General features: G+C 33.1%; 2 protein-coding genes and 1 long non-coding RNA gene across 5 annotated transcripts in view; 2 read left to right on the forward strand and 1 right to left on the reverse strand.

Annotated features, from left to right (window-relative positions):
• LOC132740665 (uncharacterized) overlaps nt 1-20,137 on the forward strand; it is a 101,682-nt gene that overhangs the window by 43,121 nt on the left and 38,424 nt on the right. The window lies entirely within an intron of this gene.
• On the reverse strand, nt 4,036-12,706 carry LOC132740663 (uncharacterized). Its single transcript, XM_060728609.1, has 10 exons — nt 12,385-12,706; nt 11,710-11,808; nt 11,126-11,245; nt 10,668-10,868; nt 10,162-10,218; nt 9,115-9,374; nt 8,696-8,788; nt 7,971-8,151; nt 6,925-7,017; nt 4,036-6,117 (listed from the first exon to the last, which is right to left on the reverse strand). Exons 1-10 carry the CDS (start codon nt 12,581-12,583, stop codon nt 6,086-6,088), a joined length of 1,335 nt encoding a protein of 444 aa, XP_060584592.1. The 5' UTR covers nt 12,584-12,706; the 3' UTR covers nt 4,036-6,085.
• Nucleotides 12,818-18,418, forward strand: LOC132740664 (uncharacterized). Its single transcript, XM_060728610.1, has 3 exons — nt 12,818-12,924; nt 14,978-15,109; nt 15,819-18,418. Exons 1-3 carry the CDS (start codon nt 12,915-12,917, stop codon nt 16,076-16,078), a joined length of 402 nt encoding a protein of 133 aa, XP_060584593.1. The 5' UTR covers nt 12,818-12,914; the 3' UTR covers nt 16,079-18,418.

A 20,137-nucleotide genomic window follows, 5' to 3' on the forward strand; every position in this document is an offset into this window, starting at 1 on the left:
CGGGTAGTGTTTTATCAAGTTTGCTCATATTCATTTGATTAGCCCCTTTTAGGGGCCGCTAAAGCTAAAAATAGAAATACCGTTACATGTCTGTTTCTAGAGAACTAATGATGGATGATCGCCAAACTTTGTCTGTAGCATGCTTGGGTAGGTTTTAATCAAGTTTGATAATATTATTTTGATTGGTCCCTTTAAAGGGCCACAAAAGCTAAAAATAGAAATACCTTTAAATGTCTTTTTCTACAGAAATAATTGATGAATGATCACCAAACTTTGTCTGTAGCATTTTTGGGTAGTTGTTTATCAAGTTTGCTCATATGAATTTGATTGGCCCCTTTTAGGGGTCGCTTAAGCTAAAATTAGAAATACCTTTAAATTTCTATTGCTACAGAACTAATTGATGGATGATCACCAAACTTCGTCTGTAGCCTTCTCAGGTAGTGTTTTCTCAAGTTGCTCATATTAATTTGATTGGCCCCTTTTAGTGGCCGCTAAAGCTAAAAATAGAAATATCGTTAAATGTCCACTTCTAGAGAACTAATTGATGGATGATCACCAAACTTTGTCTGAAGCATGCTTAGGTTGTCTTTTATCAAGTTTGCAAATATTATTTTGATTGGCCCCTTTTTGGGGCCGCAAAAGCTAAAAATAGAAATTCTTTTAAATGTCTATTTCTACAGAACTAATTGATGGATGATCACCAAACTTTGTCTGTAGCATTCTTGGGTAGTCGTTTATCAAGTTTGCTCATATCAATTTGATTGGACCCTTTTAGGGACCGCTAAAGCTAAAAATAGAAATACCTTTAAATGTCTATTTCTAGAGAACTAATTGATGGATGATCACCAAACTTTGTCTGAAGCATGCTTGGGTAGTCTTTTATCAAGTTTGCTAATATTATTTTGATTGGCCTCTTTTAGGGGCTGCAAAAGCTAAAAATAGAAATACCTTTAAATGTCTATTTCTACAGAACTAATTCATGGATGATCACCAAACTTTGTCTGTAGCAGTCTTGGGTAGTAGTTTATCAAGTTTGCTCATATGAATTTGATTGGCCCCTTTTAGGGACCGCTTAAGGTAAAAATAGAAATACCTTTAAATGTCTATTCTACAGAACTAATGGGTGGATGATCACCAAACTTTGTCCGTTGCATTCTCAGGTAGTGTTTTATCAAGTTTGCTCATATTAATTTGATTGGCCCCTTTTAGGGGCCGCTGAAGCTAAAAATAGAAATACATTGTACCTTTAAATGTCTATTTCTACAGAACTAATTGATGGATGATCACCAAACTTTGTCTGTAGCATTGTTCGGTAATCTTTTATCAAGTTTGCTCATATGAATTTGATTGGCCCCTTATAGGGGCCGCTAGGGGTGTAACAATACAGCAAAAACCGTATTGCAATATATTGCCATTTTGCTGAAGCGTATTGCAATATATTGCAATACGTATTGTCGTGTATATGTTTTGATGTAAAGATGGAGTAACATTTATATATTATTATTATATGTATATATTTTTAGTAGAAACTTAATAAAAATGTCAGGAATAAATAGAAAGTAGTGTCACACAATTTGATAAACAAAACTAGTCGCGTGTGACCTTTCACATATGGGCCGCTTATGTAAATTATGCGGCCGCTTATTGACTTTCAAGTGTACTAGTTGTCGGATACTTTTATCTTACGTTGGCGCCAACAAAATTTGCCAATCAAAGATTTTATGTGAAATTTATACAAAATTAGAAGGCAATTAATTGAAAATGATGATTTTTATAAAATACCGGTTTTCCAAAAATCGTACCGCGATTCGAAATTTATTTTTTCATATTGCAATATATCGGTATACCGGTAAACCGTTACACCCTTAGGGGCCGCTAAAATTAAAAATAGAAATACTGTAACCCAACGAATATTCGCGACCAATTAATATTCGCTTTATTGCGGATGGCCACGAAGCGCGAATATTTGTTTGCGCGAATAAGTCCGCATGATTTCGCGAATAAATTGGAGAGAAATTTTTATTTTAGACGTTGTTCATGCAAAGCTACTTGACCGGATATATTCGAATTTTACGGCACCTGCTAGGAAGTAATGAATTGTTATGAATATTGCCATAAAGCAATAAAAACACAAACTAAGTAAACTACTACTATTTTATAAATATCAAAAGAACTCTATGTTAATATAGCAATCAAAATAAACAAGTGCAGTAATCTGCCTTTTGTCCTCAAGTCCAGTGACCTCGACCTGTTTGGACGCTATAAAATAAATGTTTGAATAAATCGTCTGACAAAAGTGGAAAAACTATCGAGCATCACAAAAGGCTATTGTTTTTTGGATCCTATAAGATAATTGTTTGAGTGAATTGTTAAGACAAAGGTGGTATAAACCTATCGAGCACCACAAAAGGGATTGGGTGTACATAATTACAAACAGTGAAATACAAGATGGTTTCATACTAGCATCGAATTTTACCCGTCAAACTTAACAGCCTGTATAGCTCAGTTGGTTAGATTGCGGACTCATTTAACATAATTTTCTCAGCGTGGGTTCGATCCCCGATTGGAGAAGGTATTTTTTTATGAAACGCTTAAATAACATGTTTAGAAATGAAGACGAACGATGCGTACATGTACATATATAGAGAAAATGTTTTGCTGAATTGTGATCACAATTCACTTACCAATACAATATAACAAAAATGACTTCAATTATTGAAGATTAATAGTCGACTAATGGATTTTACGGCCCAATCGGACTTTCCAATCCGCGAATATTTTTTTTTCGAAAATCAAGAAAACGCGGAAATTAATATTCGCGAATATGTCCGACCTCGGCAAAACGCGAAAATTTGTATTCGCGAATATAAATTGGGTTACAGTACGTTTAAACGTCTATTTCTACAGACTACAGAACTAACTGATAGATGATCACCAAACTTTGTCTGTAGCATTATTTGGTAGTATTTTATCAAGTTTGCTCATATTAATTATACCCCCGCACAACAAAGTTGTAAGGGGGGTATACTGGAATCAGCTTGTCCGTCTGACTGTCCGTCCGTCCGGCCGTCTGTCGGTTTTTTCTTGTCCGCCCAATAACTTAAGATATCTTTGACCCTTAGTCTTCATATTTGGCATGGAGGTTAGTCATGATTAGTAGATGACCCCCAGTCTATGCGAAAGTCAATTTTTTTTTCAGGCCACAAGGACCGAGACCCTTAGATTTATTTCCGGCCCGGATGATATTTTTCCGGCCCAGACATTTCAAGCATTATTTTATAATAACTCAGTTGAATGTAAAAATGGTTGTCTTTCTTTTAATAAGTGTGACTATCATTAGTGTGACCATCATAAGAAGATGCTGACCATATGAAATAACTTAAGCAGGGTTCTCACTAGAATTTTCAAAGTAAGAGTCCTGGGACTCCCAAGCACAAAAATGTAGGAGTTCTAGATCACTTTGAATTGTTAAGACATCTTTGCTGCACTTATGCAGTTGACGATTATGATGTATATGAGCAGAGTAAGGGGTTGGGGAGTTGGAGTTTGACCAACAAAGAAAAATCTTATTCAGGAAAAATGGTAATATGTCCCAACACTGTACCATAAAAGTGATTGAAAAGATTTGAAATATAATTTCAAAAACCTTACATCATCAGACCATTAATGCTCTTTTCTTCCAGATTCACTCGACCCCCCCCCCCCTTCCATAAGAAAATATTCATTGTATGTGACAAACACATACAGGTAAATACCTCCATTTCAACTAGAGTAAACAATATCTTTAGTAATTTCAATTCCTAAACTACATTTTAAGTGTTATGACACACATTTTAACAAAACATATCTTCCTTTTGGTTACGATTTTTTTTAATTATAAAAAGCGGCATCGCGAAAACATGTGACAATTGAAAATTTGTCTGTTTCCTGCAGAAACATTCACAAATCCACTTGTTGTTGATTTTGATTATATTAAATTTAATATTTTTTCATTATTTTAAGATTGTTACTCATCGGCTATTTCAACAGCCCTTGCAGAATTTTAGTTGGATTTCCTTAGAATTGTTAAGTTTTCTAATGTTTTCTATGTAATAAAGCCTTAAGATTTCCTTAGAATTTCTAAGAAATCCTAGGAATTCTTTGTTGGAAAACTTTGGAAAACAATGGCGGTATTGGCACCAAATTTTCCCAAGAATTCCAAAGTAATCCAAACCTGAAACTTCATCCAGTTCCTAACAAATCCATAGCTTTTCAAGTGAGAAAACAATGGAAATCCTAGGAATTCTCAGTTAGAATAATTTGGAAAACAATGGCGGTATTGGCATCAAATTTCCCAAGAATTCCATAGTAGTCCAAACTTGAAACTTCATTATATCCTAAGAAATCCATACTTTTGCAAGTGAGAATACACTGGAATACCTAAGTAATCCAAAGTGGACCAATAGCAGTATAATTAATTCATAATTCATTCAAACCAAACAAATCCATACATTTCTGATTATGAAAACAATGGAATACTTGGGAAATATGTTAAATAAAATCCAGTTTGTTTGTTCCGAATATCTGTCATAAAAAACAATGAAATGTCAATTTTACAGATGCAGAATATATTTGTTACTTTTGCCATGCATGAACTCAATAAATGTATATGCCAACAGTATTTTAAAAATGTCCAAAACTTATAATACAACATGAGGTAAGTATAGCAGGCTCAACTATTCACAATGCTCTTTGTAACTGTTATGTAAATCAAGTGGTGAAGTTGACATGGTCATTTTGACTATATATTTCAAAGAAAAACCCTTGAGCTAATAGAGGCTGGAAATGCTGCTTAGTGAAATGAAATTCACAATTGAGCTCAAATAAATTAGTATTAACCAAATCAAATTCCTGCACTTTATTTGAATAGTTGAGCCTAAAATAATTCAAAGATGATTATAATGTTACAATATGGTTGAAAATCACAGCAAAACATTTAATAAACTGTTAAGTACATGTAATCATTAAAAAAGTTGATCTTGTATTTAATCTTCTCTGAAAGACCATACAGTGGCAGAACATAAAACATATTAATAGAATACGACTTAAGACAGTATAATACAAACAAATCAATATCAAGTGTTCTTGATAATTATTAAATTATATAACTGAGAAAAAGGGTCATTTTACTTCTGACAAACTTGGAAAATAAAAACTTTGCCTGTACACTCCTGATAGAGTGTGTGCGAGAATTGAAAAATGATTGGCATAATCCTTGACTGGCATAATCCTTGACAAGGTTGACTAAACTCTTCCAGTCTTCATGATGGTAAATGGGTCTTTGATTTTTTTTTTAAAGAAAATGAAGACACACTTCAATAGTTGAAATGTAACAGAATGTACTCTCAAAACATTCAACAGTACCTTTATAGAAAATAACAAATATCACAATAATCGGTATTTGGCAAAAATATGTTAATCAAAAACATAACACTGATAATTGACATTTTCAGACAGAAAATAAAAACAATAAAAAATACTAGTGAGTAAACACAATCAATTATTTGGCACAATGAAACATATAACTAAGTTGTAATCTCATTTCAAATTGACCTGAGAAAAAAGAAGACCACAAAAAGGTATCCGCAACAATCAAGTCTTAACAAATATCACTTGTGAGTTAACACAATTCACTTTTTTGGCACAAAGAAACATATAACTGGGTTGTAATCTCATTTCAAATTGACCTGAGAAAATAATATCACAAAAAATCAAGTCTTAAAAAAAATACTAGTGAGTAATCACAATCAATTATTTGGCACAATGAAACATATAACTGGGTTGTAATCTCATTTCAAATTGACCTGTGAAAATAATAACACAAAAAATCAAGTCTTAAAAAAATACTAGTGAGTAATCACAATCAATTATTTGGCACAATGAAACATATAACAAGGTTGTAATCTCATTTCAAATTGACCTGAGAAAATAATAAGAACACAAAAAGGTATCTGGAACAATAAAGTCTTTAAAAAACAACATATCATTAATTTTCGTTATCCAAAATTCCATTCTATTGGGGCCCATCTGACAGGTGTTGTGAAAACTATGGTGTATTCTCACTGTTCTGTACAGCAACTGAAATATATAAATTGTATATGAAACAAGAAACCTTCCAACTTCTCTTAAACTTCATAGTAATTTAGTCAACACTATATAATCAAAGCAGAGTTTGAATCCCGAGCAGAGACCTTCACGTTTGTTATGATTCTTGACCAAGCAAGCATAGCCGGTTTCAAATCCTGAAATCGCGAGTTTGATTCTGAGCCAACCTGCACTCTCTGTGACAATCTGATCATGTCTTATCATCTCCCACCTCTAATTCATGTGGGAAGGTTGTCAGTTACTTGCTGAGAGAAGTTAATGATTAAAAAAACCCAGAAAAACTGGAACAGACATTATATATATTGTTGTACTACAGCTGAAAAACAGGTGTAAAACACAAACAAACAACTATTTCATAACTAGCTATATTTAAGCAAACTTATTTAAAAGAAGGAATATAAATGCGTATAAAGACAAGATTTTGAAATTTTCATTTTTAAATCTCCTTTTTTTGTCTCTGTGACCTACTTATGCAACAGACCGAAACGAACTTAACAACTTTGATATATGGAACCACCCAAGGATCATACCTGTGGAGTTTGGTCAATATCCAGTCATTTGTTGCAAAGAGATTGTTGTTTAAAGAAATTGATAAAGGCAGACGACGCAAGACAAACACAGGGCAATCACAATAGCTCACCCAGAGCATAACTTAAGTGAGCCAAGTTGGTGTAGGATAAAAAAAAAAAAAGATTTAATACATTCAATGTGTTTTAATAGAATGACATGAATCGACTACCTGTGTACCTTGTCAATAATTAAAAAAACAAACTTTCTTACTATTAGCATATTGATTTCTGAGGATCTTCAGCCGATTCCTCATCTTCATTTGTACCGCTTGCTCGCTCGCGTCGAACTTCTTCATAAGTAACACTGAAAATGAATAATGGAGCTAAGTTACAAAATAATAAAAGGATATCTTTTATGGTATGGTACCAATAAAATAGCAATATTCTGACATAAACCAAAGTTAAATCTGCAACATACAGTTTTGGAACAGTTCATTTCAAACAGACCAAAGCTCAGCAAATTTTCCGATAAATATTTTTAGTGAAATACTTGTGACGAGGTTTTATCTGACAAAGGAATTGGGCTTGACTAAAGATGCCATTTAATTACTGCAACTGCTTGATAAAATCACAAACAGCACAAAAATACAAGATGACAAGAGTTTAAACAGCAGAATCCCACTTAAACATGGTTCATACAGAACTACAAAAAAAATTCAAACACTTTTCAACCATTTTCAAGGAGTGCATCAATGTATCAAGTTTGCTTAAGAACTGCAATTTATATCTTTTAAATTGAATGCATAATTAAACACAGAATTGTAAGTTTCGTGCATCATTTAAGTTTTGCAAACCTATAACATAAGACAGCGCGAGAATATGCATGAAGCTGACACATTAAGCCCATACTTTTTAGTATAAACACACTATTGCCTTCTCCATGGTAGGTCTTGTCAAAGGTAGCACTGTCAATTTGCTATTTTTTTTCCATAGTTTTTTATTCATTTATTTGCTGTTTTCCTAGGATATATATTGGAAACAGAACAACAAATTTGCAATTTTACAAAATTTATATTTTTTCCTCGAAATTCAACAACTTTTTAAGGATGTTTTGTCCGTTAAAAATTCAAGTACTTTTAAAGGTCTGGGCATCATATCGAGGGCTTTTCAAAACCTAGCAAACCATGTTAAAAGCAGCACAATCCACTAACCAGACAATGCTTCAACAAACAGAATGGCATTTAACCTCAATTCTCAATACTGAGACCTTCCCAGCTAAACAAATTTTCTCTACCAGTATTCCTTTTAATGTAATACCTATTAAATAATCTTTCCTGGCTGATTCAAAGGGAGGCCTCTGGTATCCAGAGGACTTGCCACTTTTTTGACCTTTTAGTGTGCAAGTGGTCAGTTCCTCAATTGTAAAGACAAGTGGCATCATCTCCTTCACAGCAACAGTAAGGGACTGGCAAGTCTCTGATCTACGCTCAACTTCAGCCTGAAATTTAGAAGAAAAAGTCTGAACTGTAAAAAGATAGTGTGCTTGCACTATGAATGAAAATACTTGTTCTTGTATATTACTCTTCTCCTATATAAAATGTAAGGGTGTTTCTTCTAAGAATATATACGTATAATAATATATAATGTAACTCCATCTGTATATCAAAACATATACACGAAAATACGTATTGAAATATAATTGCAATACGCTTCGGCAAAATGGCAATTATTGCAATACGTTTTTTTCTGTATTGTTACACCCCTAATAAAAGGCGCGCTAGAAACAAAATAAAATCAATTAAAAATTTCAGGTATGAAAAAAAAAATCTTTCACATATAAGCAAGGTTCAGAAAGGAAAAGCCAGCTATCGGAAAGCTGTTTCTGCAGGGCCTCATTATACCCTTCCCTTGGCTGTATTTTCCTGTCTGAACCTGTAATATTTGTAAGATACTATAACACTGGTGGAATTTTCAATAACTGCAGCTTTAAAAAACTGACTGTGTACTGTTTGATAACCTATTAATACTTATAATCAATTTACCTTGGACTTTCCTGTTGGAAAGATTTCCTCTTCTTTCTGCATAATTGAAGCAGCTTCCGCAGAAACAGAACAATTTGCACCATCTTTAAGGGACTATGTATTAAAATAAAGTTTTAAAACTCAGTGTTAAGGTTAAATGCAACAACAAAGTGCAGGTAAACTGATGTTTTTTTTTCAGTTTATGAATATGAACTTATGTGGGATTTATGATGATGCTTAAGAACTGATTATTTAAGATTGTTTAAACAATTTCTTAAAATACTTTATTTTTCAACTTGATTGATGTTATGATTCCATCTGATAGGCACATTTCAGGCACATTTCTAATATGATTTTATTATTTAATAATTTTAAACTTTCAAAAAAAATAAAAAAAAAAATATGAAAAAATACACATCTTTTGACTGTAATCAGAATACCTTGTATGCCTTCTTTAGGGCTTTAACTTCTGCTGTCAATTGGTTTACAGTCCCTTTTAAGGTCTGAACCTCCTCATGACAAGAGCACTGTGTGGGGTACTGGGTAGGGGCCTGGCGGTATTCAAAATACTCTTGATCCCCTCCATATAGTGATGATCTTGCTGTGGAAAGCATGTCACTGAAGCTGCCATATTGTGGCGATGGCCTGTGAGGTGTCTGGGATCTAATCCATGGACTGAAGGCTGCTGCATGACTGGTCCCTATAAAGTGTTTTAAAAATAGTGTCAGGAAGAAAATAGCCTGAAAGTGACCCAAGATTTTAATAAAAAAATGTTTCTTATCAATAATTTGCTATGTAAGGGTTGCGTTTGTTTTAAATGTGTTCAAAAGCTGAACTTTTTTCTTCCTAAAACTATCACATAAATAGGTCAATGAATATCAGTCACATTGGCTGTAAATGAAAGTTACATAAACTGTTTAGCTACCAAGACCAACTGCATTGACATGTTACAATATCCATAAATGACTTTAACCTTCAGCCAACCTTATCTGTCAAAGTGTAGATTTTATATTGCAAAAATGAAAGAAAAGCAAAATTTCTTGTCCTGCGTATTTTAATGAACTAAAATATTTTGTCAAGTATCAAATTTCAAATCTTTATCAAATGCCATCCTTTTACTAGAAAAATAAAGTTTTTCTTAGCAATCATTTGGAGTAGTCACTTTAAAGTGACAATACTTGATCTTTGTTTATATATTATTTTACAACATTATGTCTCTGATGTCTCTACTATGTATCAAAATATGTAAAAAGAAAAAAATGTAAAACTAGAACTCCGCGAGTCGGATGTGTCACCTTGTGAACAATATAGTTTAGGAGAAATGGCCAGGACAAATTTTTTTTTTCAAGGCGACACAAAAATTAGCATTACTGATTTTGATAACAGATCAAAGCAGACATAAAGGCCATACCCCAGCAATCAAGCTTATGCGCTTTTCAGGTATCAAAAATTATATATTATCATATAAATATCATGGACCAACAAACCAGGATAATTCCAATTCTGCATGTGATCCTGTGTTGTTGAGAAGTTTCCATTTCCTGCTGGAATGTCCAAAACAAGGTGTCTCAATAGTCATTAAGGACATTGGAACCAAATTTTACAAATAATCTCTGGAAATGTTACAGTATGAGTAAAAATGACCAAGGTATATAAATTCTTACAAGATCCCTGCAATAAAACTTAAGGTCTGCACTTTAAATAGTTTTCAAAAGCACATTTAAGATTGTTTGTTATCGCTTTAAGCCCACTTTCAACAGAAGTACAATACTATTTTTTACCCCTCACTTTTTACGTAATGTTTATTTCCCATTTGACCTAGCCTGGACTCAGGGCCAGTGGGTATGTCCAGCCCTGGCTACACAGCACATGCTGTAAAGTAACACCCATTCACATAACCCAATTCTTTATGATAGCTACTTTTATGCAGTCTTTAATTTGTGAAAAAATTTTATGCTGTCTTTAATTTGTGAACAAAATGGAAGTTTCTTACCATTGTTTGAGACAACCAACTCTTCAGTTCCAGTTGAACATGTAGGTGTTTCTACACTTCCAGTGCTTATATCTGAGACCACATTGGTTGTGCTTATATCTGAGACCACATTGGTTGTGCTTATATCTGTGACCACATTGGTTGTGCTTATATCTGAGACCACATTGGTTGTGCTTATATCTGAGACCACATTGGTTGTGCCTAAAATACATGTTAGGAATGTTACAATATATGTTGAAAATATCGGTCAGCTTAGTGGTAGAACTTCTCACTGAACCAATCTACGGATATGATGTCATTTAAAATACGAAGAAAATTATTTTGAAATACACACCTAGTTTTAAAGCAAATGAGTCAAGTGAATTATCACAATGAAAGGCAGAGTGGCATCATTTTGAAGCCTGGCCAATTACACAAACAATATATTTTTTAACACAAGGCAAAACTATATGGTTTACCTCTTGATTTCAAGATGGCTGTATTTGCAGCCTGTCTGGATTGTAAAAGGAGCTTTTTAGGTGCTGGTGGCTGGACATCTTCATCTGTTTCAACAAACATTGAACAATTGCTCTCACTCTCTAAAAATGTATTATTTATAACTTAGGACATGATGTACCATTTCATTTTATTTATTAAAGGGCCAGTGTGTTTTATTGTTTAAAGATGGAATCCTACATTAGCAAAAGATATATATGTGAATGAAGTAACATCAAAACTATTTGACTCAACATAAATCTTCACTAAGTTGAATAGTTAATGTTGCCCATGTTTGTTTATTTATGTGAACACTTCATTCATCAACTTTGGAAAAAACTGAACAGCATTTCTTTGATCTTTACAGCCGCTATAATCCCAGTTATTATTCCTGTTAATCGATTGAACATCACGTCTTCCAATTTTATTTCAAAAGTTTTACAAAAACAAATTTTTTCTAGACTTGAGGAATGAAGTGTTTACATAATATGACAAAACCTGTGTACTGAGTTTCATTTTGCATTAATTTCAGAAATGATACCCTTTAAGAAATCAGCAACAGCCTTACCATTTGTGGCGTCTTCATTGGAATTGATAGGATGTGGGATTTCCTTTGTTTTCTTTCTTACATAATCACTAAGCTCCTTTTCAAGTACTTTTTTGCTAGCTGAAAGAAAAACATTTATAATAAAAAATTTTGCAGTAATATGGAAAAAAATAGAAAAATGTTGTCACACGTGGCCACGGATGCCCCCACATGCAGCCAAATTTTCACATTAATTATACAGATTTTTCATTTTAAGTAATGTTGGCGCAATGAATTAGATCATAAAGAAGTTATTTAACCTATTTTTTTCATATGTAACATATTTTTTAAGAACTTAGAAAATAATGTGTTATATAAACATGAAAAAGAAATAATTCTCACCAAATGGACAGTCACCAAATATTTTTCTTTCTGTTTATGTTAAACATTATCCTCAATAAAAAAACACAGGTTTCATTATTTTTCTAGAAATATGTTTTTTATGTCATAAGCCCAATCGGGCATTTTCACCAGCCTGTTTATATTTGGTGCGAAGTCTCCAAGTAGGTGGTACGAAATTTCTTGGTACGAGTTCGATTATTCCCTTATTTACAGTCGAACCATGCACAAAAAAATAGCATACTCCTAGATTATTTGAAATAAATAGCATGATAATATTAATGTGATAATGTGTGTTGTACTATCAAAAATACTTACAATTCACTGACAATATTTCAAAAGCCCACGTTCCGTCTCCATCTGGACCTTTTTTGCCGGGATACACTGCTCGACCCTTCTCTCCAGGTTTGTAGTCCGACCACAGCTTAATCGGACTTCTAATGTGCTTTAAATGATGCACCGACACGGTGTTTGCGTCCGTGGGCCATCTAAATAGTCCATATTGAATTTGAGTCATGTCTGGAGCGTTGTTTTCGTTTTCGAAATTGGCGGAATATTTTTACTCTCGCATCGTCACGTATCCGCGACCTCGTTAAACGAGATTTAGCCATATCGGCGATTATTATTATAATGTTATATAATAACTATCTAGATATATGCTTTTTAAAACAAAACAAACGAATCATTTTTATTTTTATGAAAAAATTTAAGTTTGAAACTGTCTTTTACTTATAACAATAATAATAACAATATCTTCGGTAAGCTTCGGATTTTGTCGTCGATGAAAACGAAATTGTAAACAGAAAATTATTTTGAGTATATTTCAGTAACCTCAGCCGAGCCATGAAATGGAAAAACGTAAGTTGGTCAATCTGATTTGTTTCAAGCAACATCTTCCGTAAATATGGACATTCTTTTTTGTTTATAGGCTTAGGAAATGTATATTAGCAAACAGGACCTTTCGGCCCCAAACCAAATCGGCCCTAGACGTTTCGGCCCTTTACGCGAGACGTTTCGGTAACGTCCTGATTGAAAATCTGTCACTTTTATTGTATAAAAAAATTATTTATAAAAAAATTCTGTATTGTTTGTTAGTTAGGACCAGTCTTGAAATGTGATTTTAATTGAAGGATATTGACTTATTATTAATTTATGAATGACAGACTATTCTCTCCCTTACCAGTTCCTCTCCCTGACGGTTCTCTCCCAAACCGTTTCCTCCCCTGACGGTTCTCTCCCAAATCTGAAATATGCAGACAGTTCTCCCCCCAATTTTTTATAGATCTATATAAGTTATCATTTTAGTTTTGACTTAATCTAATAATTAATATTTTTTAATGAAGATTTTTGAAAGAATGTGTTTGATATTAAGTGCATTTTATGCTTATCTGAAAAGTGTTTGTTAACACCTTTTTCAGGCATTTAATGCTATCAACACCTTCATTATTAGAGATTAAGATAATTGGACAGTGACTGATATACACCTGTAATTGTGTTAAGGTCTAGTGATATTCATGTATTTGTTAAATAGTGAATAAAGTATGTTCTAGGAAATAAATAAGCATAAACTGGTATGCAATCGCATTTCACACTTACTTTTTATACAAAATTGATTAAAGAACATGTATTAATAACGTGAAACAGTATACACATGTAATACCAAATAACTAATAAAAAAACTTATTCATCAACATCTTTTCACAGCTATTTTAATCTAATCAACACCTTGATTCTTTAGTAATGAATTAATAAAAACCTCAATTATCTCTGACAGCAAACCTAACTAACATGTGTATTGAACTCCTTTCTTCATTATACAAAAGTATGAAATTTAGCAATTAAAATTCATTAATATTTTTTCATATAAATTTCATTCTTATTTATTTAAAAACCAACAATAATTAATATCTAATGATTATTCTAATCAAGTAAATTATTCATTAATTATTTTCAATGACTAAACACATTAAAAAGTTTACATAAGATCTAATAAAAAAATCAGAATAATTAACTAATAAAGTAATAGGCTAAAAATATTTTTCTTCAATAAAATTTAAAAAAACAGCTCTAATTTATATCAATTAATAATAAACTTATCTACTTATTAAACAGCTAACTAGTTCAATGAATTTTTTTTTTCTAATTTCTATCAATTAATAATAAACTTACCAATTTATTAAACATCTAAATACTTCAATAAAATGTATAAATAAAAATGGGGAGGAACTGTCTGCTCATTTGCAAATATGCAGACGGTTCTCCCCCAAAACAGGGAGAGAACCGTCAGGGAGGAAACGTCAGGGGAGGAACTGGTAAGGGAGAGAATAGTCTGACTACCTTAATTTATTTATATATTAAAAACATTGTTAAAAAAGAATCTATAATATTTATATTTATACAAAACATTTATATTTGATACTTATTAATATATTTATTCTAAAAAATAACAAAGACAGAATGATTAAAAAAGAAGAACTATTTCAACAAACTCTTTAAAAAAACACTTTAATTTTTATGGTGAGCAATGCAATATAAGATTTTTTAGATTTACACAATAGGAGAAATGATATCAACATATAGCAGAAATTTCTGAATTTATAGAAAGTCATAGAAATCTTAAAATTCTGAACTTTTTATCATATATTATAAGGTACAAATTTATACAAATTAATGTGCTGAGGTGACCAGTGCCATGTTAACTATGGCTAGGTTTGTATAGGTCTGAGTTGACTCTTTATCTTTTCCATGTTACGATTTAAATTCAAAATTACAGTAATGTTATGGAATATGAAGACTTGATAAGGATCAAATGTAGAAACAGTTTCTCTTGACATTACTGTAATTAAGCAGCAGCATAGTTGTAATCTTATTCAATAATTTATTTTAATGTAATCATTTGCTTATCTTGCAGAAATGGTAGATGCAGATCTGGAGAAAAATTCTGGCTGTTGCAATGTTAATTATGAGTGTAATGTATGTGGGAAACAGCTCAGTAGAAAACAGCGATTGCAGTCACACTTATCAACAGTACATGGAATAAATGGTTTGTATTTCACAATGCCGTAAATACTATTTTTCTAATTTATAATCATGAATATAGACATACATTAATTTTATAAGTGTTTACAGTACAACATGCAGCTCAAATGGACCTTTTTAGATCACACAGTAGCTGAGTACTGTTAATTTAGCTCAATTTGTTCATATTAAATTTTATTCTATTCAGGCAATCATTCCCTTAGTGCACTTAACACTTGATTAAATAAATTTACATGAATATGTCATGATATCATCCTCAAACACATTATTAGAAAAAAGTTCCACTCCTCTAAACAGTGTGGCCACTAGAGCTAATGGCACTGAAACTGGGGTAAGCTAGTTATGTCTTAATACCTCAGTACATTTAGCAGGGCCCAGTTATGCAGTACAGGATAAGTTGCTGGCTTTATAAATCCGGAGGTCGTGAGTTCAACGCTCAGCCCCGCCACACACTGATTTTGGTCTCGGACAGAGTGCCTTATGTTCATTTGTCTCCTACCTCTGATTTACGTTGGGAAGTTGTCAGTTACATGCAAAGAGGGGTAAGTACTGGCTCAGAAAAACAGGAAAACTGACTGCCAGTATATAGCGATGTAGTTTAGTACTGATAAAAAAATGGTGTTACTTTAAAAACCTAACAAAAACAAACTTTTACATTTAACACTTGTTTATCTGTAGTATATTAAATTTAATAGCTCTTTTTTCTTTTCTAGATGAAAATACAGGACGCTATAAGAAGTATGTAGCTGATCCCAATTACCCAATACCAAAGCGGACATTGATAAGAATGAAAAAGGTGAAAGAACTTAAAAACACAGAATCAGCATGCTTTTCAAATGATTCACCACAATTAGTATCCACAGTAATTCAAGAGGCAGGTACTAGTACTTCAGACGAATATGATCAACTGTTAAACCATCAATATCTTGACTGTGGCAGTTCTAGTGATTCTAGTGATTCTAGTAATGTCTAAACTACTCCAAAGTATTCCAAAATCATACAACAGGGATATTTCTTATGTCCTAACTTTTCCAAAGACTTTGGAATTCAACATTGAAACAAGTAGTCATTTCCTAAGTAATCCAATGTTTTCAGATTTTGAATACATAGCAATTCTTTGGAATATCTATTTCAAAGATTTCCATACTTTTCTAATAAAATAATACATAGAAATCTTAGGAATACCTTTGAATATTCTATGCAATGTATTCTAATCTAATCCAATATGGAAAAGTTTGGAATTAATAGGAATTCATAGGAAATCAATGGAAGAAAAACAACATTGAAATAATTTTTGCAGGGGAGGCATCGTAAAACAAAATTTTCAAATTTGTATTTTACGGCAAAATTTACCATTGTTGACAGAGTTGACTGGTATTTATTTGACATGTACAAAATAGAGTTAAGGTTGGTCAATATCTTTTAGTAAATTCTTTGCATCACGGGATACTTGTTATCTATCAGGTCATTAATATTTTTAACTTTTTGAAATGTTATCTCGGACCGCATGATTTTTTTTCGGTCAGGACCGAGGACCGACGGACTTTCGCACAGACTGGACCCCTATTGATTTTGAGGTCACTAGGTCAAAGGTCAAGGTCACAGGGGCCTTGACTTCAAAAAGCTTGTCTGCCCAATAACTTAAGATTCCTTTGACCTACAGTCTTCATATTTGGCATGGAGGTTAGTCATGATTAGTAGATGACCCCTATTGATTTTGAGGTCACCAGGTTAAAGGTCAAGGTCACAGGGGCCTTGACTTCAAAAAGCTTGTCCGCCCAATAACTTAAGATTCCTTTGACCTACAGTCGTCATATTTGGCATGGAGGTTAGTCATGATTATTAGATGACCCCTATTGATTTTGAGGTCACCAGGTCAAAGGTCAAGGTCACAGGGGCCTTGACTTCAAAAAGATTGTCCGCCCAATAACTTAAGATTCCTATGACCCATCGTCTTCATATTTGGCATGGAGGTTAGTCATGATTGGTAGATGACCCCTATTGATTTTGAGGTCATCAGGTCAAAGGTCAAGGTCACAGGGGCCTTGACTTCAAAAAGCTTGTCCGCCCAATAACTTAAGATTCCTATGACCCATAGTCTTCATATTTGGCATGGAGGTTAGAAATGATTAGTAAATGACCCTTATTGATTTTGAGGTCACCAGGTCAAAGGTCAAGGTCACAGGGGCCTTGACTTCAACAAGCTTGTCCGCCCAATAACTTAAGATTCCTTTGACCCATAGTCTTCATATTTGGCATTGAGGTTAGTCATGATTAGTAGATGACCCCTATTGACTTTGAGGTCACCAGGTCAAAGGTCACAGGGGCCTTGACTTCAAAAAGCTTGTCCGCCAAATAACTTAAGATTCCTTTGACCCACAGTCTTCATATTTGGCATGGAGGTTAGTCATGATTAGTAGATGACCCCTATTGAATTTGAGGTCAAAGGTCAAGGTCACAGGGGCCTTGACTTCAAAAAGCTTGTCCGCCCTATAACTTAAGATTCCTTTGACCCACAGTCTTCATGTTTGGCATGGAGGTTAGTCATGATTAGTAGATGACCCCTCTTGATTTTGAGGTTACTGGATCAAAGGTCAAGGTCACAGGGACTTTGACTTCAAAAAGTTTGTCTGCCCAATAACTTTACATTCCTTTGACCAACAGTCTTCATATTTGGCATGGATGTTGATCATGATAAGTAGATGACCCCTTGTGATTTTGAGGTCACTGGATCAAAGGTCAAGGTCATAGGAACTTTGACTTCAAAAAGTTTGTCCACCCATTTACTTAAGATTCCTTTGACCCACAGTCTTCATATTTGGCATGGATGTTGATCATGACTATAAGGTGACCCCTATTTACTTTAAGGTCACTGGGTCAAAGGTCAAGGTCACAGGGACCTTGACAATAAAAAGCTTTTCTTCTCAATTGCTAAAGAATGTCCTGTCCGCAATGTATTGATTTTGACATTTTCACATTTGAATCATGTAGTATACATAACTTAGCAATGCACTGGCTTAGTAACCTCAGATTTGGCAGGGAGGTTGTCCTTGAGCTCTAAATGGCCACTGTTGATTCTGACAAAATGGTATGCGGGGGTATTCACGCCACGATAGTGGCAGTTCTAGTTTGATAAGCCCCTTTTAGGGGCCGCTAAAATTAAAAATAGAAATAATTTTAAACATCTTCTCCTACAGAACTAATTGATGGATGATCACCAAACTTTGTTTGTAGCATTTTGGGGTAATCTTTAATCAAGTTTGCTCACATTAATTTGATTGGCCCCTTTTCGGGGCCACTCAAGCTAAAAATAGAAAAAAACCTTTAAACATCTACTTTTAAACCAAATGATGGATGATCACCAAACTTTGTCTGTAGCATTCTTGTGTACTCTTTTATCAAATTTGCTATATTAATTTGATTAGCCCCTTTTAGGGGCCACTAAAGCTAAAAATTGAAAAAAATCTTCACTGAAATAATTGATAGATGAAACTTTGTAGCATTCTTAGGTTGTTTTTTATCAAGTTTGCTCATATTAATTTGATAAGCCCCGTTTAAGCTAAAGCTTAAATGTCCCAGGTCATGGCATTTCTTCAATTTATTGTTTAAACATATTTTATACTTAAATCTTATATTAGGAAATATTAACATTCCAACACTGAAAAGCAGTTGTTTCTAGTGAGCGACTCAGGGCCATCATGGCCCTCTTGTATTATTTTCTATACAAAAATCCGTACAATGATATTTGCAGTGGATAGTAACTGAACATTTAGCGATAAAGTAATTACCAAATATTCAATTGCTTTGTAATAATTAGTAAAGATTAATATTAAATTTCCATAAATAAATCTTTACATTGATCACAATGAGGAGCTGTAATGAACCAAGTTCTAGAATTTTTTGTATAATACAAGTCAACGTATTGAATTAAATCAACCTTTTTTCATATATTTAACCATACACCATCATAAACAAATTCGACATTTAACTGGAGAATAAAAACTTATAAAAACCTTTCGCACGATTTTCACGCGTTTGGTATAATTTCCATATTCGCATATGAAAAGCGTAAAAAATGTCCAATTCAATAATTTTATATAAAGTTTTTTAAATAGAGGATATTTGTTTAGTTCAGTGTAAGATCGAAATATATTTCACCGAGTGAGCACCAAAAGGTATATTTCACGAGTGGCGCAGCCACGAGTGAAATATGAACTTTTGGTGTTCACGAGGTGAAATATATTTCGATCTTACACTAAACTAAACAAATTTTCTTTTTATTATATGCAAAGAAACGTTTAAAAAGACATTTTAACATAGTACTAAATGAAAAGGGCGCCAAATAATAATACAACGTGACGTCATTTACGACGTCACGTCATTAAGTTGGTTTCCAGTACTGTGCACGCTTGTATTTTACTGAAACAACGTACCGGGCGCAAATATTCAAAACAGTGAAATTATCAAATTGATAATTTCACTGTTTAAAACAGTGAATTATCAGTTTTTATTTCACTGATATATTTCTATAAACCACCGAAAAGCATGTAATAAAAGTCTATAATAATTTATGAAATACTGTATATGAAAAACAATAATAATAAGATATAGGGGACGAGTTAGGGATGAGTTAACCACGGGACGAGTTGTCAACAGGACGAGTTGACCACAGGACGAGTTGACCATGGGACGAGTTGACTCTGAATCGATACACGTCAGTATCCCAGATATAATCTACAAAATGCTAACATCTAGCTAAATAGGTTTTTTAGCCGTCTTCTAATCAAACTGTATTTTATAGAGAAAATGATAAAATATTCATATATAATACAGTGTACAACATATGCTGCTTATCAGTGATGAAGTACACGATGACATGGCCTAGTTGGGAGAGTGCGTTTAAAATACTGGCAATATCAACCTAGTTATAATATATTATGATCTCATTTATATCGATCTCATATAATCAGGTTACTGATACACGTTGGTAACCCATGTTTGAAGTACAAAATGCTAAAATTAACATCTGGCC

Source organism: Ruditapes philippinarum, unplaced genomic scaffold (genome assembly GCF_026571515.1).
Source record: "Ruditapes philippinarum isolate M1 unplaced genomic scaffold, ASM2657151v2 ctg5443_1_1_1_1, whole genome shotgun sequence".
Taxonomy (NCBI): domain Eukaryota; kingdom Metazoa; phylum Mollusca; class Bivalvia; order Venerida; family Veneridae; genus Ruditapes; species Ruditapes philippinarum.